Here is a 23193-nt window from a genome sequence, read left to right as displayed (position 1 = left end):
CTCTTAAAAACCAAGCCAAACCTCTCTAACCTCTTTATTTCTATTTGTGGACTCATTCATGCTGGGTTGCAAGTGAGGTACCCAGATTGGTTTGATTAGATGGGTCCCAAGCCTTGAACTTGAGTTGGTAATAAGTGTCTGTGCCTCCTGAGGAGTCTTGCCAATGCAAGAGGTGTTGACAATGTTTTCATGAAATACTCTTTCTCCAAAGTTTCAGTAGTGCTTAAGAGTCGACTTGGCCCTTGATTTCAAAAGATCACTAAGATTGCCTCCCCTGGAGCTAGGAAACGCTACTAAAGGGTAGAAGCATGTTGAAGAAAAGGCACACAGAAAGGAGATGTAAGGAGAAAATCTAAACAGAAGTATATCTCAAGTGTCACGTTCAACAAAAGGTCCCTTCTGAGATGTGTTCAAATCATTTACATTTGGCAAAGAGTTACTATGTTGGTGGATTGACTGGATTTAGAGAAGTGAGGACTGCTGCTGCTGTTTTAAAGACCTCTTACATGAGGAAAGTTCATCCAGTAGCTTGGAGGTGGTGGCTAGTGACTGCAAGGCTCATGTGGCATCCTCCCATTTGTGAGTGTTCAAATAGCCATGACCACATTGGCCCTGTGTTCCCAAACAGCTTAGTGTCACACAGCATTTGGGCAGCTAAACAAAAGCTGTCTGGAGTAAAATTTGTCAGTGTGGTCAGAACACAATGAGAATTTTTCAAGGCATAGGTAAAAATACTGTTTGCAGTGGCGTGTGTAACATGGATGAGGCCCTGTGTTTCTCACTGAGGGAAAATACTAATCTTACAGCTCTCCATGTAAGCTTCAGGACTATGGGGTCAGTGCCCTCAGCCATTTCTTCAGCTGTGGAGTTAACATTTATTTTTATGTTTTACATGTGGTCAATTGAGGTTTTTATTTTTGAAAAATCTTAGAAAATTGGTTTAATACTTAGGAGCAGCTTTCAGTGCTTCCCTTTTTCTGTTTGACACTGTCTCAACTCTATCCCAGGCTAGGCTGAAACAGCCTTTGAGGAAGATGACTCAGATTGTAGGCATGAGCCACCATTCCTACCTGTTTGTCCTCTTAACATTGCTTCTTAGTTGGGGAAGTTTCATTTGTTCATTACTTTATTACCCATTTTAGTTGGATTCTAAGCCAGCCTAGGCTCCATGAGACCCTGACTCAAGAAAACAAGAAATAGATCTATGCTTACCTATTCTAGAAAACAAACATTACAGCAGCATCTTGTTCAGAAAGGTAAGTTTCTGACCCACTAGAAATAATAAAGGCTGAAGAGTTGATAAACAGTGATCAGCCTGTTGTACCTGAGAATTGTCTTGCCAGCTTTATATGAGGACTTGGGGCTAAGGACAGTACTTTTTTTTTTTTTAAGACTTTTCCCTGGCCTGATCAACAATTTGAAAAGGCTGGATTTTGATTCAGCTAGGCTGTGTGAAATAGATTTAATAAGTAGCCATCCCAGATAGGGAACCCAGCGAAGACCAAGTTAACATTAGCAAAAGTCCAAGTTGGTGACCCAAATATTTTCTTACAGGTAGAGGTTGGGGGTTACTCAGGAATAGGGATAACTCAACTGCAGTCCACCCCAGCTTGGTTAATGACTCCATGAAAGCTGCAACCTGGAATCCCTGAATGATTTACAGTCTGGTGGGGAACTTGGCTGGCCAGTCTCCAGCAGTCTAACCACAGAAAGGGCCCTGCAGAGTTTCAGCTTTTCTACTCAGGTACAACCTATTTTCCAGAGCCTGTGCTTCCTTCTTAGTGGGGATGTTTCTGTGCAATTTTGGTTAGTCCTAGTATTGAACTCATCCTTGGTAGGCGGTGTTAGTCAAGGCCAGATCATCAGTCTCAAAAGATGATAGAGTAGGAGCTCAAGGTTAAGAAAAACTACACAAGACTGCCTCAAGAAAAAATGAAAAATAGTTGGTAATCTTCAATATGATAGCCAGCCAGGCAGGCCTAGCCACTGTGCCAGCTGGATAGTCTGAAAGAGTTCTTCAGGAACAGGAGGATGTCCTGGTTTTCAGGCTGTGGACTTTATTGTGAGGCCTTTCATGTACGTTGAGAAGGATAGTAAGTACAGCATTTCTTAACCTCCCTAATGCTTCAACCGTTATGTGATCCCAACCATAAAATTATTTTTGTTGCTACTTCATAACCAATTTTGCTGCTGTTAAGTCATGTAAACATTCGTTTTCTGATGGTCTTAGGTGACCCCTATGAAAGGTTTGTACGACCCTCAAAGGGGATGTGTCCCACAGGTTAAAAACTACTAGGGTGTTAAAGTGAGTGAAGAAGATGGAAAGGCATCCTGAAGTTGCCTCCTGCCAGGGTGCAGTAGTCCAGTGATCTGGCATTCTGAAGTACTTGAGTAACCTCCCACAGAGAACCCCGGAGAGAAGTAGTTCTCAGCCCAAACCTCTTAGAGGAAAAGAAAACCTTTTACATCTCTTTGGAGCTAATCGCTTACTGTACCTCGGCCCCCATTACAAAGCCATGTTCCCTCATGCAGCTACCTATGCTGCAGAAGAAGCTTGTGTATTTGCTGACTTCCGGTGACGAGCTATGTACAGGACTCTGAGGCTTTGCACCTCAGAGTGGCTGCTAATAGGAGTGGAGGGATGAGATCTAAAAACAGCCCTCTCATAGCATTCTTGAGGCCCTGGGTTTGAGCCCCAGCACCACATAAACCCATGTGATGGTCCACACCTAAAATCTCCCGCAGTTGGGAGGTGATAGCAAGAGGTGCCTAAGGGAGCTTCAAGTTCATCTTGCTTTTAATAGAAAGTTCAAGGCTAGTCTACTAGGTGCAGTGTTTAGTCTACAGCAACAGGAATTGAGAATTCCCTGTGACCACAAAGCATACTTTCCCTTTTCAGGAACAGCAGTGAAGATAGGTGTGGGGTTTGTCTGGTAACCTCTTCAACCCAGATGTGTGGCTGGAAAGGGAATCTATATCTCAGGGCAAAGGTATAGCAGGCAAGAGACAGCTTTCACTCAAATAGCAGAGCTTCCTATGCTTTGGCTTGTGAGACAATAGCTCAATCTTGTCACCAGACATACATTGCAGTTGTCCTGCTTTGAGCAGACCTCCCAACAGGCCTGGAGAGTACCACGAAGCACCTCAAGGGGGCGCTGCTGGTCTTTGGGCTTCAGTTCTTTTGTGCCTCCAGTGAAGCTGCTGTGCTCTCGGATTTTGACTGCACTACAGTCACGTCAGAGGCGCAGCTTTGGGCATTTTGTCCCCTGAGCATTTGCATGCTGTTTCCTCAGCCAGGGCAATCATTTCGCCAATTTTTCTCGCTTTTCGCTTTTGAGAGCTCAATTCAGGTAACTTTTAGGCCTGATTCTGGGCCACTAGCATTAACTGCCCTCTTCCTGCTCCAAACACACAGCATTCTACCCTACCCAAGAAGTGGTCTGCTACCTCCACTACCAAGAGGCCTTCTGAGTTCTGGGTTTTGCTATTTAACCCTTTTTTTACTATCACGAGACTGCTGGGTACACTCACGTCCCAGGACAATGGAGGTTTCCCATGTTCTGGCCTGAGGGCTATATGAGATTTTACCAGGGTGGATGGGTTGATGAAGCCTTCCTGAGTGAGGTGGGGTTTCAGAGTGGCTGGACCACTTGAGAATCATTCTAGGTTTCATCTGTGTCGGGATGACTGGGGTCTCTAGGCACAAAGTGCAAATTCTAGTCTTTGGATAAAACATTGTGTAATCTTCATGGTGCGTTCATTCCTGGGTCTTGCTGGACAAGGAGAACGTTTGGGGCACACAATTAGGAGGAGGCTCACTAAAGTAGAATCTTGCTGGGAGTGGACATTGGACGTAGACTATTCACCAGATACTTGCACATCACTGCCCTCCCTACTACATCGACAGAGGTCACAAGACCACATAAAGGAGCAGCAAGAGAGTTTATTATAAAGTAAGCATTGGGCACCCTTCCCTGTTGCTGAAGACGTCACAGTATGTGTTATGGTGGCCATTCTGGAAGGGGAGGTCTGTGGAAGGGAGGAACAGGGAGGCTGGCAAAACTGCTTCCAACTTGGTTCTGTGTTCAGTTTGCAGAGCCTGTAGAGAGTTGGATCAGTTCTTTAGTGACCTGTTTTCCTCCGCTACCCCATCATTCTCCATCCCTGCATCCCACAGAGACCCAGCTCACCTGCAGTGATAAGTGGGGTGCCTTTCCCGGGTAAGGAACTAGAAAAGGGAAGCACTCAGATTAGCATCAAGATCTGCTGTCCCTACAGATAATACATAAAATAATTATGGATTTTGAGATTTTGAGACTTCAGTGCATCTCTTATCTCAGACTAGTCTTGAATTTGGTATGTAACCAAGGATGACTTTGCCCTAATCTTCCTACATCTACCAAGTGCTGGGATTACAGGTGTGCGCTACCACGCCCAGTTGTGGGCACACCTTAATACTCTTCCATGGATTTTTCTTGAATTGGGGCCCTTGAGCGTTTATTATCTTCAAACAAGTCCTACTTTAAGCCCAATGAATAGACAAGCTGCTGTCCTAGAACTTTGTCACCACTTAGGTGTGCTCAGCCATGGGAACATACAACTGAGTCACTTACCTGGGGTTATGACTGCTTCTACATTTGCACTTGCCACCTGGGAGAGGAAGAACATAGTCAGCCAGCCTGAGTCTGAGCCTGCCCTCCACTACTCTGCCAATCCCGGTACTTACTGAAGGCCATGGCTAGTCCGGCGATGCACAGGAGTCCTGCAATGATCATTCCGCCGAGTTGCAGGCTCTCCCAGTCTTGGGGCAGGGGATGTGTGGAGAGGAGACAACAGTATCAGTACTCTCACACATGCATTCAACAGGTATTTATGGGGTTGGGGGTGTGGCTTTGTGGGAGGCCTTTATGAGCACCCACTGGCCCTATAAATGAGCACCTTCCCACATGGCACTTAGATCCCAGGCAGTGAAAAAGAGACCAGGTACATCATGTAATATCTTATAGGGACAAGTCATATAAGAGGCAAAGAACCTTGAGGAAGGAGGACAAGGTTCACTGAGCTCAGTCCTGGGCTTCCAGCCCCATCTCCATGCCCCAGGGCACCTTTTTCCTCACTGCATTGAACTCACAGAACAGGTTTGATTGTCCACCCCACCTTGTCTGTACTGGGGTATATACCGTCGTCCTCAGTGGGGCAGGCAACAAGGTCCAAAGTAGAGAAGGATTGAATGGGAGGGGTGGGTAGGGGTGGGGGTTGGTGCCAGCTCTTACCATAATAGAAGGGACTGTCTTTATCTATAGTAAATGAAAAACAGTAAATAAATTAGTGAATGCCAAAACTAGGAGACAGGATATAGGGTCTTAGAGGGAAAACGCAGGCATGTGGCAGATGTCACTTGCCAGGGTGCAGTGGTGGGTACTCACCGATTGGATCATTGGCTTCCAAGGCAGGCAGAGCTGAGTAGAGAAGCAGAAGAAGTGGGTGTTTCTTTGCCACACTGGTGTCTAAAATGACAGCTATCTAGAGGGGTCTGGGAAGTGACCCTGGGCCTACCAGGTCCCTTTCTTCAGTCCCAAACAGCCCATGGCTTTCCGTTCACAGCCCTTCCTATTTCTTGCCCTGCTGGTCTTGTGCTGTGAACAGGACACTTGGTTCATTTTTCACCACACCCCAGAAGCTTTGACTAGGGCCAGGCTCTCTGCCTCTTGAAGAAGCCGCAACCTTGATGTGCATTGTGTGTTTCCCATGATCCACTGTCTCAGTAGCCATTAAACAATTTTTCCAGTGTTCTTATTCCACCTGTGCTAGTGTTTCATGCAACTGACAGTTTAAATGTGAACACATTTTTTTGGATAGCAGTCACCTGGGGAGAGGCTGCCTGGTCTCCACCGCCTTGGAGGGTGGAGTGTGTGGAGAACTCACCTGCTAGCACCAGGAGAAAGACACTGGTTACTCCCGTCATGTCAGGACCAAGGGCAAGGCTGCAGGCTGCAGAGTGGAGGTGGGTGGGATTGGCTCTGTGGGCTGGTCTGTGACCTTCCACAGCTTTCTCCATTAGTAAGAGGCAGAACTGGTGTGAGATTTAGAGATACGAATCCCACTAGGCAAGCACTTCCTTACGGAAATGACTCCTTTCTACTCGCACATCTATGGATGGCCGCAGTGACTGCCCTGATGTGTGGATTGGTTAATTCGAGCTAAATGTTTAGAACAGAACACTACAGAGACCACGGAGGGCTTTGTGAAGAGCTTGACAAAGATATCATCTCTTTCACAAAAGATGGGAACAGAGGGAATTCAGGAAGATAAACCAAGCACTCTAAGTCAGATGGCTGTCCTAAGTCATAGGGACTAGGCTTTCCTAACCAGGTGTCCAGATCCTGGCCATTCTATTTGAAAAGATCTGGGCCTGGGGTAGCCAGGCTGAGTTACAGATTGTCTAAAAATCAGCACCGGGGATGGAAGACACCTGTCCAGGCCTCCTCTTCTGGAGTCAGGGACTCTGTTGCAGGCGGCCTAAATTCCACTCAGAGCATCGGTGCCTGCTACATAGCCCCTTTCTTCTGTGAGTCGGTGCTATGCAGGGCTTCATCTACACGTTGTATAGCTGACTTTTAGAGAAAAGCCCCCACCCCTTTTTTCTGTGTGATGGTAGACATCATTAGTGTCAAGGTTCAGTTCTGAAGCCACTGTTACTATCTACTATGCCTAGCTCTGACCTCCTAATGAAATCATAGATCCAGTGCCAACTGCCTAGACTCAGTCGCTTCTCATTCACTTGACAGCTATGTGACTTAGTAGGTACCATCTCTGTGTATCAGTGTCCTGTAAATAATAGCAACCTTGTAAATTGTGCAGATAAATTTAGATGTACTACGATATGTCAGTCCCCAAAACATGCCCAGCACTGAAAGCCTACTGCAATATATACAAAGAACACGGACCTTTTCCTTAAGATGGAAAACTGAAAACTTGTGGGCATGAGAGTTTGTCATTCAGCCTGTCTCTGGAATTGGTTTTCTCCTCCTTTTTTTCAGTTTCTTCTGCCTCTTCCCTTAACCCACAGCTCCTGGATTTTCCCATTTCCATTTTACGTGTACCTCTGATAAAGGTTGGCTCTTATTTCACTAGCCCTGAACCCTCTACTACACAGTCACAAAGTCAGAAGTCTCCAGGCCCCGGAAGACCATCTCTGTCCTCACAGTCCCCAAACAGTTGTTCACTTCCCAGAGTTCTGAGGTCAGCGCCCACCACCCCTTCTGATGCTCTTTTGACCACCCCCTCCAAGTCCTAGCAAGTATCTACTCACCCTGGAGATCAGCCCAGCCAGGTGAGTGGTGCCGGGTACAGTGAGCAAGTCTGAGGATAGCCTGGATGGGTTCTGCTCTTTAAACTGAGGGGCTCCGCCCTGGGCCACACACCAGCAGTCTGGAGGGACTGGAGGGAACTGGTCTTACCTCTTATGCTCCTGTAACCAACCCTCCCCACCTGCTCTTAAGGACACAGCTCACTTAACCACACCCAGGGTAGTGCCAGTGCTGGGTCCCAGGCTCCTTAGAGCTAAAGAAAGAGAGAGAAGGGGGAACTATGGCTACTGAGCGTGAGTTCCTGCCCCGGAGGAACTAAGTAAAGGGCTTAATTAGTCTATGTAGCTCTTAAAGCCACAGGGTTAGTAAGATGGCTGGGCAGGTAAAGGAGCTTGTCACCAAGACTGACAGCCTGAGTTTGAGCCCCCAAACCCACAGGATGGCAAAAAAGCTGACTCCCAAAGTTGACTGACCTTCACATGCATGCACAGGCACACTCACTCACTACAAAAGGCCCCAGGGGGCTCAGGGTTCTGCCTTGTGCCAATAGAGACTGGCAGTTGCATTACTTTTGTTTGGACCTGGTGTTCATGGAGAGACGGCTGGGTCTGATGGGGACCCATTGGTTTCTTTATCCTCTAGCTAGACTCTGACACCTTGTGACTCGTGGACCCTACTTAAGGTTGGAATGAGACACTTCCCCAGCCCAGCTAGACTTCTGCTTGCCTCACAAAGAGGGAGTGGTGTACCAGGCAGAGGTTAGGCTGCTTTGTCCACTGTTGGCAGGATTTATCCTACCACGTGCCTTTGGATGACTAGGCCTCTCTACTCTTCCCAGTGAGGGAGACTTGTCTCTGTCTAGGAGGTTGTTGAAGTTGAGGGTGTTTGTCTTGGGTAGGTGGAGGAGGATTGTTAAGGGGCTTAACAGTTATTTTCTTTTTAATTTTGTAAGTGTGGGTGTTTTGCCTGCATGCATAGCTGCATCGTATGTGTGCCTGGTGCCCACAGAAGCAAGAAGGAAATGTCAGATCCCCTAGAACTTGAGTTACAGACAGTTGTAAGCAGGCATGTGGGTGTTGGCACTCACACCCAGGTTCTCTGAAAGAGCATCCAGTGCTCCTAACCACTGAGCCATCTCTCTAGCCCCCCTTCCCCAGTCTTTTCTTTAAGAGTGGAATACTTCACAAACTTATATTTTATTCTTGTTTAGGGCTAGGCTATTCCCTTTCTGTTTTCAATTTTAGTATTTATGCTGCTAATGCAAGCACAAAAATTTTGTGTATTCAGTGTACACATATGTGTGCATGTGCCTGTGCATATTAATGTTGCTGTCTACTATTGCTTTTTGAATAGGAACGTCCCCCATAGACTCATGTTTGAATGCTTGATCCATAGGAAGTGGCCTTTTTGGAGGAAGTGTATCACTGTGGGGACAGGCTTTGAGGTCTTCTATGCTCAAGCTATACTCAGTGTGGTTTATAGTCTCCTTCTGCTGCCTGTGGATAAAGATATAGAACTCTCTGCTCTTTTTCCAGCACCATATCTGCCTGCATGCCACCATGTCCTACCGTGATGATAATGGACTAAACCTCTAAAACTGTAAACCAGCCCTAATTAAATGATTTTCTTTACAAGAGCTGCCATGGTCTTGGTGTCTATTCACAGCAATAGAAATCCTAACTAGGGTACTTTATCTAATTAATTTTTTTAGAATTTTTTTTTGTTTATTCTTTACAATTTTCTTAGGATACAATGTATCCTGCATACAATCTATCCTCACACTCCTTTTCTTCCTTGTCCTCTTCCTCCCCTTGTTTCTTGAGTTAGTACTGTCCGCTGGTTTTTTTTTCAAAATATTTATTTGTTTATTATGTATACAACACTCTGTCTGTGTGTATGCCTGAAGGCCAGAAGAGGGCACCAGACCTCATTACAGATGGTTGTGAGCCACCATGTGGTTGCTGGGAATTGAACTCAGGACCGTTGGAAGAGCAGGCAATGCTCTTAACCACTGAGCCATCTCTCCAGACCCTGTCTGCTGGGTTTTTGAATGATTTTGTTGGCTTGATCTTGTGCAGGTAAACATGCTGCAGTTAAGTTCATGAGTACAGCAGCCATGTCATGTCCAAGGGACCGTGCAGCAGCCATGTCATGTCCAAGGGACCACGTAGCAGCCATGTCATGCCCAAGGGATCATGCAGCAACCATGTCATGTCCAAGGGACCACGTAGCAGCCATGTCATGCCCAAGGGATCACATTCACAGCATTTCATCTTCTAGCTCTTAGATTCTCTATACTCTTCTTCCTCAGTGTTCCTTAAACCTTGTGGTTGTTGATACAGAAGTCATATTTATGGCTGAACACTCAGCTAGGTGTGATGATAAACATCTTTTATCCCAGCACTCGGGAGGCAGAAGCAGGTGGATCATTGTAAGTTCAAGGCCAGCCTGGTTAATCGAGAGAACCAGGACAACTAGGTGTAGCACGAATTCTAGTTAGTCTTAAAAATAAAATCCAAGAGTCAGATATAGGGATTGGTTAATGCTGAAGATCAGAGAAGCAGAGGCTAGCCACTAGAGAGTTCCTTTACCTCTAACAATTCTCAGACCGAAGAGGTAAGCCTGTCTTCATACTGCATTTCCAGGCTTCATCTGTCTCCACCAAACCTTAGACTGCACTGAGCTCCTGTCTCCTGCCTTATGTTCCTCTCTCCACCCAGCCATATCACTTCTGTCCTCACCTCCCTAGTGCTTGGATTAAAGGCAAGTGATCCCAAATTCTGGGATTACCTTTATGTGAGCTCTGTTTCTCTTTTAGACAGATTTAGTCTTGTGTTTCCCAGGGTGGCCTTGAACTCATAGAGATCTGTCTGCCTCTATCTCTCAAATCCTGGGTATGTGCCTCCAGACCACCCCCCCACCCCGGCATCTTGTGGCTTAACTCTGCTCTCTGATCTTCAGGCAAACTTTATTTGTTAAAGCATAAGCAAACAAAACGTCACTATAGTCAAGGGTACATAGTGAGATGTTGTCTCAAACAAAACAAAACAAAACAAAAAACAAAAAAACAAAAAAACAACTGATAAATTAATAAAAAGTAAAAAAGACTGAACTCTCAGCATCACTTAGTCTCTGCCCTTTGACCAGTTATGAGTCTGCACTGCTTACTGCTTCAGGGAGAAGGTCCTCTGGCTAAGGTTGAGGGAGTCAGTGATCTATGGAAGTACACATAAATATTTACAGTGTGGCTTGACAAACATATCCATTTAAGAAAAACAACAGTAGTAGGTTCGTCTCAGAGCCTGTGACCTCCTGAGCCAGGGTTTTTGGCACCAGGCCTGAATTCCCTCCTGTGGAGCTGGGCTTAAATCCAATCCAAAAGCAGTTGGTGGCCACATGAACTTCATAGTAATATGGCACATCTTGGCAGGTTGGCTTGCAGCATGCAGGGTTGGCTGCAGGGATGCCATGGATGGCTTTTTCTCGCTGCAGTTTGTGTAGTTTCTTCTGGCCTTATAAAAACAGTCAGCAGAAGGCAGTTTTTAGGTCAGTTCCAGCTCTATTTCTTTGTCCTGCAAGCAGAATGGGCTGTGACCTCAACAGTAGGGTCTCACCATCTAGTTCTGCTGGGTCACCAAGACCAGTAGCAATTAATTTAAGTCCAGGCTGGCCTTAAATTCACAGAGATACCTCCGCCTCTGTCTTCTCGGTGCTGGGATTAAAGATGTGTGGCACCACACCCAGCTCTCAGCCTGTTTTCTTATAGCCTCCAGAACTACCTTGTTCAGGGAAGACATCGCCTCCAAGGGACTGGGCTCCCCATATTGACTATTAATCAGAAAACGCCTTGCAGATTTGTCTAGAGGTCAACCTTATGGAGGTATTTTTTCTATTTCTTCCCAGACATGGAGTCATTTTTTCAGTTAAGATTTTTGTTGGTGGAGGCTGCTTGTTCATTCCCAGCTGCCTAGACTTGAAATAATCACTCAAAAATTATATTATTTGCAATACTATTAGCCAATAGCTTAAGCGTTTTCTGACTAATTTCTTTTTTTAATGATTTATTTTTATTTTAAGTACATTGGTGTTTTGACTACATGTGTGTCTGTATAAGGGTATCAGGCCCTCTGGAACTGAAGTTACAGACAATTGTGAGCTGCCATGTGGCTGCTGGGAGTTGAACCTGGGTCCTCTGAAAGAGAAGCCAGTATTCTTAACTACGGACCCATCTCTCCAGCCCATGGCTAATTCTTATATCTTAACCCATTTCAATTAATCTTGTGTATTGCCACATGGTTGTGGCTACTAAAGTTCCATCCCTGGCAGCATCTGTCTCTGGCAGGTGGCTACATGGCTTCTCCTGACTCAGCCTACTCTTTCTATATATCTCTTTCAGCCTGGCTTTACTCTGTTAAGACATTGGCCAAAAGCAGCTTCTGTATTATCCAGTGGCAATAAAACACATTCACAGCATATGTCACCTCCACATCAGATTCTGTCTTCTTGTTTCTGTCTAGGTTCATATCAAGTTGACAAAACCCAATGAGCAACTTTTAATTAACCCAATTCGTAAAATATTTTCCAGTTGCATCTAGTTTCCTGCAAATTTAATTTTTCCATAATGCTGAATAAAATTTCACTGTATGATGTATGATGTCCCCCCCATCTTCACTATCCATTCATCAGTTGATGACCTTCTAAGTTGGTTCTATTTCCTAGGTAATGGGAATAGAGCAGCAATGAACATGGATGTACAGATTTCTCTGTAGAGGAGGAGTCATTTGGGCATATTCTGAGGAATGATATAACTAAGCGAGGTAGGTTTATGTGTGTGTGTGTGCATGAGTGTGCTCTGTGTGTGTGTGTGTGTATGAGGTTAGAAGACAACTTTTATTTTTTTATTTTGCCTGCATTGGTGTTTTGCTTGCATGTATGTATGTGTGTATATATATATATATATGTATGTGTATATATATACACATACATATACATATATATATATATATATATATATATATATATATATATATATATATATAGTTTGAGGATCTTGGAGCCCTTTGAACTGAAGTTACAGACTGTTATGAGCTGCCAAATCCTGCAGTCATTCAGTTCCAAAGATACATACAGAAACTTATTTTAATTATAAAACTTATTTTAATTATAAACTGTTTGGCCTATTGGTTTAGGATTATTAACTAGCTCTTACAACTTAAATTAACCCATAATTCTTATCTATGATTTGCAACATGGCTGTTTTTATTTTGCTTCCTCTTTATCTAGATGGTGACTGCAGACTGAGCCTTTCTTCTTCCGAGAATTGTCCTAGTCTGGTCACCCTGCCTATACTTCCTGCTTGGCTACTGGTCAATCAGCATTTTATTAATCCAATATGAGTGACAAATCTTTACAAGGTACAAGAGCATTATCCCACAGCACTTCCCCCTTTTTTTCCTTTTAAAACAAGAACTCTGAATTTGATTGTCTTTGTTTAGCTTTTTTCCTGATCATTATCCATAAGACCATGTAGGTGCTGGGAATTTAATTGGGTCCTCTGGAAGAGTAGTCAGTGTTCTTAACCACTTAGCCATCTCTCCAGTCCCTATTTTTAGCTCTACAGTGACTTCCATAGTGGCCACAGTGACTTACACATTCATCAGAAGTGAATATTTCTTCTTTCCCTATATCCTTGCCAGTATTTGTTTTCATTTGCTTTGAATATTTATTTTGAATATTTTATTTATTTTTATATTATGTAAAAGCATGACCTGTTGGTGCCCATACAGGTCAGAAGAGAACATTAGGTACCTTGGAACTGTAGTTACGGATTATATGAACCACCATATGGATGCTGGGAATTGATCTTGGGTCTTCTGCAAGAACAGCAAGTGCTTTGTTATAACTGTTGAGCCATCTCTCCAGCCAGCCATTTGATTTCTTGATGATAGCCATTCTGACTGGTTTAGGATGGAATCTCTACGTCTTAATTTGCATTTTTCTGATGGCCAATGTTCCACATTTTTTGCTTGTTTGTTTTGTTTTGGCAGAGCATCTCATTGTATAGCTCTGACTGGCTTGGAACTCACCATGTAGACCAGGCTGGCCTGGAAATCACAGGGATCTGCCTTGTTCTACCGGGATTAAATTCATGTACCACCAAGACTGGTGTTCAACACTTTTAAACATACTTATTAGCTATTTGCATTTCTTATTTTGATAACTCTTTGTTCAGTTCCATTGCTCATTTTTTATTGGGTGTTCGTTTTCTTGATGTTTAGTTTCTTGAATTCTTTGTATATTGTAGATTTTCTGTCAGGTTTATAGCTGCCTAGGAATTTTTCCCCATTCAGTAGGCTGTTTCCTCATTTGACTGATTTTTTGTTGTTGTTGTTGCACAAAGCCCTTTTAATTCCACAAGATCCTATTTGTTTTTATTATTGGCCTTGTTTCTGAGCAATCATGAAAGTCCTAGTCAGAAAGTCCTTAACCCATGCCTACATCTTGAAGTGCACGTCCTACGTTTTCCTTTAGCTGTTGCAGAGTTCCAGCTCTTACTCAGATCCTCAATCTATTTGGGATTAAAGGCATGCACCACCACCACCCGACTCCAGATTTCTTTTTCAAAACAAATACAGGAGAATTCCAAGGGCTGGTAGATTCTTCAATATGTTGAGCATCTAGTAGCTCTCATACCAGCTATTCTACAGTCTGCAACTTTTCCTCAGCTAGAGGCCACTGTTTAACCTATATTGGTTTTTCAGTTAACCATTTTAAAGGCAAGGCTGTTAGAACCTCTGAAAGTTTATCAATTGCTTGTGTTCTTTACAGCCTGAATGACTGGTGATTGTTGTATATAATATCTTCTAATATTTTCCCCAGAAACAGAAGTTTTGGGGGCTGCAGGGATGTTAATTTGGGTATTCCATTGCTGCAATAAGTCACGACCCTACAAATTCACTGCAATATTAGCTAAATATGGCCTCAGTCTTCTTCTCTGTCCTTCAGGCCCTAGGCATTCAGCCCATATTATGCTTTGTTTTACCTGAGATAGGGTTCCAGTTCCTAGGAACTGAACATCTATCTCTTAAAGAGGCCAATTCGGATGCCAAGATTCTGGAGTAATGATACTTTCATTCTCACCCGTGTCTAGTAAGCTTTTGATAAAATGACATTTATAAACACTTTTAGCTTTGATATTTGATCATTTATAGAAGTCTGCCAGTACCGCGCCAGCACGGTCTGGAACCACGAGTCTCGGCGGAGGGTGTCCAGGTTGAATGAAATCCACAGAGCACGAGGTTTAGGTGAAACAGCAGCTCGTTTATTGTTCTGCTGGGGCTAGCTTTTATACCATGGCCCCAAATGAGGAGGGCTGCGAAGGGACTGTCACCTGACCCAAGGAGGAACTCTCACCTGACCCCAGTAGGGGTCCAGGACTGATCAAGTGCACTCCACCTTCACCTATCCCCAGTAGGGACTGTCATCTGACCCCAGCAGGGATCAAGGAATAATCACGTGCACTTAAACTTCCTCATCCAACTCCAGGAGCAGAGGGAAGTTATGATTCTCTGCAGATAAGCACCTCAAATGGGGGCAGGGAAATATAACTCGGGGTAGCAATTCCCACATGCCAGAATATACGTTTCTTATGTCCTGGAGTTTTTGACCCATCCTCCACATTTATTCAATCATTCTGACGAGTATTGTTTTTTACAGCAGGCATTGGAATTTTTAATTTTCCTGGTGAGAAACATTCTCCACAGTAACTGGGAGTGACTGGACCACGTTCATCATGAGGGCCTGCAAGAGGCCCCCCATGGCATTTTCCTATGGTATTGGGTTTCCTTGTCTATCTGTCATTGACCTACATTCATTGTTCCAATGTTGGCCTTTGTCATACCTCCTACATATACCTAAAGGCTGAGTCCTCCTATTCCTGCCATTCCCAGGAGAGACATTATTCCTAGGAATCCTTTGTCTACAATCCCTTCTCAGATGTCCCATTCTACCACAATTAAAACATTTGGTATTTTGGTGTCTTCTCTTACCATTGGAAATTGCTTCTCTTATGTAAGCTTCAGTACTATAATCAAGGGTCTCGACATTCATTGTACACAAGACTTATTCATCCATGGGTACTGATCTGATCTTTAAAGGCCCAAGGATCCTTTGGCATTCTAGGTTGGCATTCTCATAAACCAAAGATTCAATTATTATATGTCTAGCTTCTGGGTCAGTTACCTCTAGATGTACAGACCTAGTTATTCTTTGTAAAAAGTCACTAAAAGGTTCTCTCTGACTCTGTTTAACCCTAAGATATGATTCAACTCTCTTTTTTTGTTCCTGACTCCTGTCCTAAGACTTTAAAGCTGATGTGCTACTTAGGGACAAGATGTGTTCATCATAAAGAGCTTGATCCTCAGGATCAAAAATAAAGTCCCTCACCTAGAATTTGATCTAGGGAAATCTCAATGCTTTTTCCTGTTGCTCTAAAATTCTAGTTTCTTCCTTAAAATAATACCTCCAAAGCAATTGTGGTCCATTTTCTAAGACTGCTAAGATTAACTGAGTCCAGTCTTGTGGCATTGCTTTGTTACTAGAAGCCCATGTTTTGACCATTTCCCTAACAAAGGCCGGATCTAGTCCATAAGCTACAATTGCTTTAGATCAGTCATATGTATGGGCTCCCATGAATATTCTTTGACAACCTTAGGGTAGTTGGGGCTGTAACATGAAGGCCGTCTTGTTGGGGTTTCTGTCCTGCTCAATACCCCACAGCTGGCAAGCCCCAAAGACAATCACACAGAGGTCTCCATAAGATTATAAACTGATTGGTCCATTATCTCAGGCTACTTATTAGCTCTTGTAGCTTATATTAACCCATTATTCTTATCTATGTTAGCTACATGGTTCGGTACCTTTCTCAGCAGGGCAGCTCACATCCTGCTTCTTTGGTGATCTGGGTAGGACTGCAGAGGGAAGCTCTTCCTTCTACTTCCCAGAATACTCCTGTTCTCATCGCCCACCTCTACTTCCTGTCTGGTTGACCCACCTATACTTCCTGCCTGACCAATCAGTGTTTATTTAAAAATAAACATTGACAAAATACAGACAATTCTCCTGCACCATGGGGCCAGATACTTTTTCTGATGTTATTACTGGAAAGGCAGGTAGAACTCTGGGGAAGCTATCCCAGAGGTTTTTACGTACTGATGAGGCTAAATTTTGTCTTTGTGTCTTTTGTCCCTGGTCATCAAATTCAAAAAGTTCCTTAATCTTTTCAAATATATTTACCACTGCCTTTTGTAAGGTCTGGATCTCCTGTCTAGTGTTCTGTTTTAATGTTGTCTTTGAGGTGATGAGGTGTGGTGCGATCGATAATAAAAGATCCGCCAGACTAGCTTAATACAAAATATACAACTTTAATAAACAGAGGGAAGACTTACACCAAAATCCCAAGGATCCATCTGGACGCAGAAGCCAGGAGAGAGAGAGAGAGAGAGAGAGAGAGAGAGAGAGAGAGAGAGAGGAAGCGCATTTGCCAGGTTTATAGGTAAACTTTTGCCTAAGGGCGACACGCCCCATGAACAGAATGTGATTGGCTGAACTCCCCTATTATCTTCCCCTTTTTTCTAAAATAAGACAGAACCAAACCAAATACAACTATATACAATAGAAGCAAATAATAAATATAAAGTCACAAACAACAAACAATATTAAGCAAGAAACATATAACAAAAGTTTTACTAAACATTCTATTTCGAGGAGTCTAAATAATGTAGATGGTAACTACAACTATCTAATTTTTAACTCCATCAAAGATCTGAGAAGGGAAATAATTTTACTCAAGCAGCCTGGAAGTACAAGTGGGAAACTTCTGAAATGTGCAACAAATGGAAGAGACAACTGAATACCTGGGCAATCACCCAAAGTCTCGTATGCAATGTTGAGTCAACCAACTTTAGCTAAGGCCTGATGTAACTGACATGCCATTTTTCAAAGGTAAGAAACCTTTTAGGACTCTCTCACCCTGTCTTGGCAAGATAAGACAATCCTGCTTTTTTCCATTTACGGATATTTTGTAATTCTGTCAGTGGTTGAGGTATGGGCTTTTTCTTTGCCTAAAGGCCAGTTCTGCCAGGAAGAAGACAAGCTCCAAGTAGAGTGTCTTTGGTGCTCAACGTTCTCTCAGGAGTAGAGCGGTGATGCCAGGAGTGATTGTGTCTCACTACTATAGAACTATGAGTTAGATTAAAGGCCATTTTCCACAGCTCTTCGAAGAGGTTGAAGATTATACTATCTATACTAAGTATAATCTCTATGCACCTAAATAACCTGATTAGCCTAAATATAAATATAACAAACATATATGACTATTGATTTTTATCTATCTAACTTGAAAACTAAGAGAATGAACAACTGTGCAATGAGTGAGGACAATAACCTCTAAATGTAAACAATGTATATCATTACATAAATATCTTAATCAGAGGTAGGAATGTAAATATATGTATATATATCATTACAAATAGAGGTAGAAGCATACTCACATACAATATTCAATATATCAATGTACAAAAATCAACACCAATACAATTTTCTAAAAAAAAAACTCACAAATACCAATATATTATTATCCCATCACCAATCAATCCCCCTTTCTTTCTCTCTCTCTCTCTCTCTCTTTTTTTTTTTTTTTGGTGCCAGATGATGAGGCGTGGTGTGATCGGTAATAAAATCCGCCAGACTACCTTAATACAAAATATACAGCTTTAATAAACAAAAGGAAGACTTACACCAAAATCCCAAGGATCTGTCCGGATGCAGGAGTCAGGCAAGAGAGAGGGATAGGGGAAGCACACTCGCCAGGTTTATAGGTAAACTTCTGCCTAAGGACGACACGCCCCACGAACAGAATGTGATTGACTGAACTCCCTTATCATAAAGGATTCCAAGATATGAAGTCTGTGCAGTAGAGAAAATGTTTCATCCTTGGACATAATCTTCATAGCATGCATATTACCTTCCTGGAGAGACATTCTATTAGTCAGTCTGTCATACCCCTTCGACAGAGTCCGATAAATACATTCAACAGTACAAATCCTCTCAAATAATGTTTCAGCGCCCACTGTCTTTGATTGGGTTTTATGTGCCAAATCGGCTGTATCCTTCTCCAGAGTACTGAATTTTCCTTTTAATAAATCACTATCAGTCTGTACCATTTCTAAACGTACCTCTGTTGTCTGAGTTTTGTTAGTTAAATTGTTTGTATCCTTCATAGTTTCGACCTCTTTTTTGAAAAGCTTGGTATCAATCAGTCTGTAAAAACTGTATCATTTCTAAAAGCACCTCATTTTTAGCCCAATTATCAAACCATATTTTTAAGATAAAAATATTGAGGACAAGACTAATACTTAGAATCAAAAATAGTGATGTAGGAGGGAAGTCATATAAGTTTTGTAAAACCTCGTACATGGTGTAAGTAAAGAGACTATTGAAACCTTGGACAGTTAGGTTGTCTGACATATTGTCCTTTTAAATTATAAATTTATAATTTATATTTCAAATTATGGATCTTACCTATAGTTGAGTTTGAGCTGGAGTAGGTGCAATAGCCACTACCTGCCAATAGGCGTCACAGGCCACCTCAAAACAAACCCAGCAGTGCCTTGTGGCAAATGTGGAGTCGCGTGGCTGGTCTGAATCTGATTTTTGAGTGAAATGCTAAAAGATAAGCTCAGATAAAAAGTAGTTATTTAATAGAAATCACAAACTGTAAACTCTATAGTGGGCCCTGATTGGTCATCAGCTGCACAACACAGGAATAACAATATATAGAGGCACTCGGGAAAGCCTGTGTTCTGCTTGAGTTCCCATGGTGCATGGCGGTGGGGCACAGGCACTCGGGAGTGTGTGTGTGGACTTGAAGCCGCTCTGAGTGGTGTAATGAGAAAATAGAAAGAAATGCGGTCAGTCTGTAGCAGGAAAGGCCGTTGGAGAATTCTATATCTAAATGAACTGCTGGCTCTGCACACAGGCCGTGGCTGAGGTGGGCTGAGGGAGGACTCACACCGAGCTGAGCGTGCTCTGAGCATGGCGGTGTGCAGTCAGAGCTACAGGTTCTAAAACCAAATGGTTGGGCTCCAGATGAAGGCAAGGTTACAACATAATCCTACACCAGTTCAGAATTACGAATAATAAAGGGTTATTTATTTAAGGGAAACTTACAGATCACTGTCCTAGATAACAGTCCTCTGCATGATCAGGAACAGAGTATAGCAGCCCGAAGCAAGAACCAGAAGCAAGAGAGTGAGCACACTCTTTACAGCTGCATTTACAGTATAAGAGACCATGCCCAAGTGGACTGGTATCTTAAATGATATTGGCTAAAGGAGCTGAATGTATGCTTCACTCTGTTCTTTTGTGTCTAGAATTAAGCTCTCTTGGGTTTTTAATTGGATTTTAGCTTGCCACATTGGGTGCCAATTTGTTGGAGGAGAGAGAACCTCCTGTTGGTTCCTGGCCACCCTGCTAGCTTAGACCCAAGGTAATCACACAGAAACTATATTAATTAAATCACTGCTTGGCCCATTAGTTCTAGCTTCTTATTGGCTAACTCTTATATTAATTTAACCCATTTCTATTAATCTGTACATCACCATGAGGTCTTGGCCTACCAGCAAAGTTTCAGCAGATCTGTCTCTGGTGGTGGCTCCATGGCATCTCTTAACTCTGCCTTCCTCTTCCCATGCTATAGACCAAGCCAGTTTTTTTTTAAATTCATTAACCAATAAAATCAGCAGATAGACAGAAGGACCTCCCACACCATTCTGGCTTCAGTAAGAGTTGGAAGATAAAGAACCAAGGATAGTACAGAGTGGATTCAGATTTTGGTTAATATTAGGAGTTACAGGGAAGTGGGGTAAGTATCTGAGTTAAGGTTTCTATGACTGGAATAAAACACCAAGACCAAAAGCAACTTGGTGAGGAAAAGGTTTATTTTAACATGTAGTTCTTTATCACAGTCCATCACTGAAGGAACTCTGCAGGGCAGGAACCTGGAGGTAGAAACTGAAGCCATGAGGAGTACCGCTTACTGGCTTGCTCCTCATGTCTTGTTCAGTTTGCTCTCTTACAGCACCCAGATCCACCTGTCCATAGGGGGCACTGTGGAGTAGCCTAGGCCCTTTCACACCAACCACAAGTCAAGAAATTGTCTCCACAGACTTGTCACAGGCCAGTCTAATGGAGGCATTTTTTCAGTTGAAGTTTCTGCTTCCCAGATGACCCTGAGTTGTGTCAAGTTGACAAAAAACTAACTATAACTGTCATAAGAATAAGAATTAAGAATTAGGCTGGGTGGTGGTGGTGCATGCATTTAATCTCAGCACTTGGGAGGCAGAGGCAGGCAGATTTCTGTGAGTTTGAGGTCAACCTGGTCTACAACAGCTAGTTCCAGGACTGGGTTCAAAGCTACAGAGAAACCCTTTCTAAAAAAAAAAAAATTAGATTGACTTTGAAAAGGTTAAAAAAAAGTGAGTATAGTTAGGATGGAAAAGTTGGGGTCATGTTGGGGTCCATAGGCTTTAGAGCTTTTCAAAGAGGAGGGGACGAAAATGAGAAAAGGAAGAAATGACATAGGAAGAAGAGGAGCAGCGTCTGAGAGGTGCCTGGCGAGCATAGGATCCTTAGAGCAGACTGGCTGTGAGACATGCACAGCAACCCAGACTTAACTGACAACATACATGCAAAAGCCAGATCCTCGTGAGACAGACACACGTGCAAATTGGAGACTTAACTGACAACATACATACAAAAGCCAGACCCTCGTGAGACACATGTGCAAACTGGAGATTATAATTAATAAGAAAATAAGATATAAAGGAAGTATTTATTGAGTGAATTGCTGGCACATCTGCACTGAGTTAGAAGATGAAGTTCTCAGGTCTCCTCAGGCTCTAGGAGGTTCCATGTGGTGGTGTGGGTTCTTAGGGTTCTGGCATGTTGGGGAGAAGAGGTTGTGAGTACTTTCCTGGTGGTTCTCTTGAACCCCTCAGTTGTTTTTAATTAAGTGTTGTTCTATTTTATTAGAGCCAGATGCTGAGGAGAAAACCTGCTAGCGTAGAGAGGCAGAGAAAGCACCCAGCTGCTTCCTCCTCTGCTGTCACCCCAGAAAGAGCTTTCTCCTCCACTATCTCAAACAAAACTTCTCTGACTGGATGTTCTTCCTCCTACTTCCTGTGCTCCCCATCCTCCTGACTTCCTTCTTCTTACTTGTTATGTTTTCTTTTCTATCAACTGGTTGCTTGCTCTACTTCTTGACCTATGGTTGATTTTATTTAAGCTTGTTTGCAGTATTCAAGCAGAAAGATCTTGGATTAAAGGCGTGTGTTAGGGCTGAGCCACACCACAGCTAGAAGCAGGTTTTTTTCCATTAAATAATGCAATCTCGGGGATCACAGTGTGATCGAATATTCCACAACATCCCTTCACTTCACCAGGGCCTCTTCAGCCCTACAGTTCTGGTGTATAGCTATTGTATATGTTTGTGACTGATGTGTGTATGTGTGTGGGGGGTGAGTGGCATGGTGTGTATATGGAGGTCAGCTTTCTCCTTCTACCCTTACGTGGTTCCAGGGATGGAAGTCATGTCAGCAGACTTGAACAGCAGAACCTTTTCCTACTGAACCATTCTGGTTTTGTTGTTTTTCTTTTTCTTTTTTCTTTCCTATGATACATGGTGTCTCCATGTAGCCCTGGCTGGCTCTGAACAGATTCCCCTGCTTCTGCCTATGGAATTTGAGGACTGAAGGTGTGTACCATCACGCCTGGCAAACATATTTTTGTTTGTTTTTCTGCAAGGAGCCTGCCAATTAGGCAACACTGGCTAGCTAGCAAGTCCTACTGATCCCTTGGTCTCCACCTCTCCGGTGCCAGTACTAAGATCACAGATGGAAATTGCTACATTAGGTTTCTTTATGTGGGTGTTAGGGTTTGCAGCTCAGGTCCTAACACATGAATAACAAACATTTTACCAAGTGAGCCTTCTCCTCAGCCCAGCGCTTCTTTTTGATACAACTTTTTATCATCATCATCATTTGTGCATGTGTGTGTGTGTGTGTGTGTGTGTGTGTGTCTGTAACATGAGGGGCCGGCTTGTTGGGGTTTCTGTCCCGCCCGGTACCCCACAACCAGCAAACCCCAAAGAAAATAACACAGAGTCTACATTAGGTTATAAACTGATTGGCCCATTAGGTCAGGCTCCTTATTAGTCCTTGTAACTTACATTAATCCAGTATCATTATCTATGTTAGCACATGGCTCCATACCTTTCTCAGCTGGGCAAGTTACATGCTGCCTCTTCAGTGGTCTGCGCAGGAGTGGCTGAGGAAGTTTCCTCCTCCCTAGCCTTCTCCTATTCTCATTGCCCTGCCTCCACTTCCTGTCTGGTTGACCCACCTATACTTCCTGCCTGGCCAATCAGCGTTTTATTAAAATACATGATTGACAGAATACAGACAATTCTCCCACACCATGTCTCTGTGTGTGTCTGTGTGTGTGTGTGTGTGTGTGTGTGTGTGTGTGTGTGTGACCTGGGGAGGTCAGAGGACAGTTTTGTAGAGTTCTCTCCATCCCATTACATGGTTCCAGGAAGTGTCTTGATCCACTGTATCCACCGTTCTGTTGCCGGGACGAGCTGTCATGACAAGGAAGTTTGGGCTAAGCCTCCATCACCCCCGCAGCAGGGAAGCGTGGCAGCAAACAGGCATGGTGGCAGGAGTGGCTGAACAGCCACATCTTGAACAGAGAGAGCCAACCTGAAATGACACAAAGCCCACCTCAAAGTGATATTTTTCCTCCAACAAAGCCACACCTCCTAACA

At 43.4% G+C, this 23193-nt stretch overlaps 1 protein-coding gene across 5 annotated transcripts; it reads right to left on the bottom strand.

The window, feature by feature from the left end:
- Positions 1 to 3923: 3923 nt before the first annotated feature.
- Positions 3924 to 7468, bottom strand: Fxyd4 (FXYD domain containing ion transport regulator 4). 5 transcript variants are annotated; one of them, XM_085686946.2, is made up of 8 exons: positions 7313 to 7468; positions 5926 to 5991; positions 5427 to 5507; positions 5274 to 5297; positions 4727 to 4801; positions 4614 to 4650; positions 4191 to 4228; positions 3924 to 4099 (listed from the first exon to the last, which is right to left on the bottom strand). In XM_085686946.2, exons 2-8 carry the CDS (start codon positions 5963 to 5965, stop codon positions 4086 to 4088), a joined length of 309 nt encoding a protein of 102 aa, XP_085543072.1. In that variant the 5' UTR covers positions 5966 to 5991; positions 7313 to 7468; the 3' UTR covers positions 3924 to 4085. The 5 variants fall into 5 exon arrangements, with proteins under 5 accessions (XP_085543072.1, XP_048300389.2, XP_085543070.1 ...); XM_048444432.3 differs by having other exon boundaries at positions 5427 to 5459; XM_085686944.2 differs by having other exon boundaries at positions 5926 to 6073; positions 7313 to 7466.
- Positions 7469 to 23193: the final 15725 nt, after the last annotated feature.

This window comes from Myodes glareolus, chromosome 3 (assembly GCF_982192425.1).
Source record: "Myodes glareolus chromosome 3, mMyoGla1.1, whole genome shotgun sequence".
In the NCBI taxonomy this organism is placed as follows: domain Eukaryota; kingdom Metazoa; phylum Chordata; class Mammalia; order Rodentia; family Cricetidae; genus Myodes; species Myodes glareolus.
Note: the sequence above shows the minus strand (reverse complement) of the source record. Positions and strands in the feature narration are given on the sequence as shown.

Coding starts and splice junctions, on each gene's coding strand:
- Fxyd4 (XM_085686944.2), bottom strand. CDS start 6,058: ATGGAGAAAGCTGTGGAAGGTCACAGACCAGCCCACAGAGCCAATCCC. Junction 5,508..5,925: donor CTTTCTCCTGGTGCTAGCAG/GTGAGTTCTCCA, acceptor CTGTCATTTTAG/ACACCAGTGTGGCAAAGAAA. Junction 4,229..4,613: donor AGAAGCAGTCATAACCCCAG/GTAAGTGACTCA, acceptor TCCCTTTTCTAG/TTCCTTACCCGGGAAAGGCA.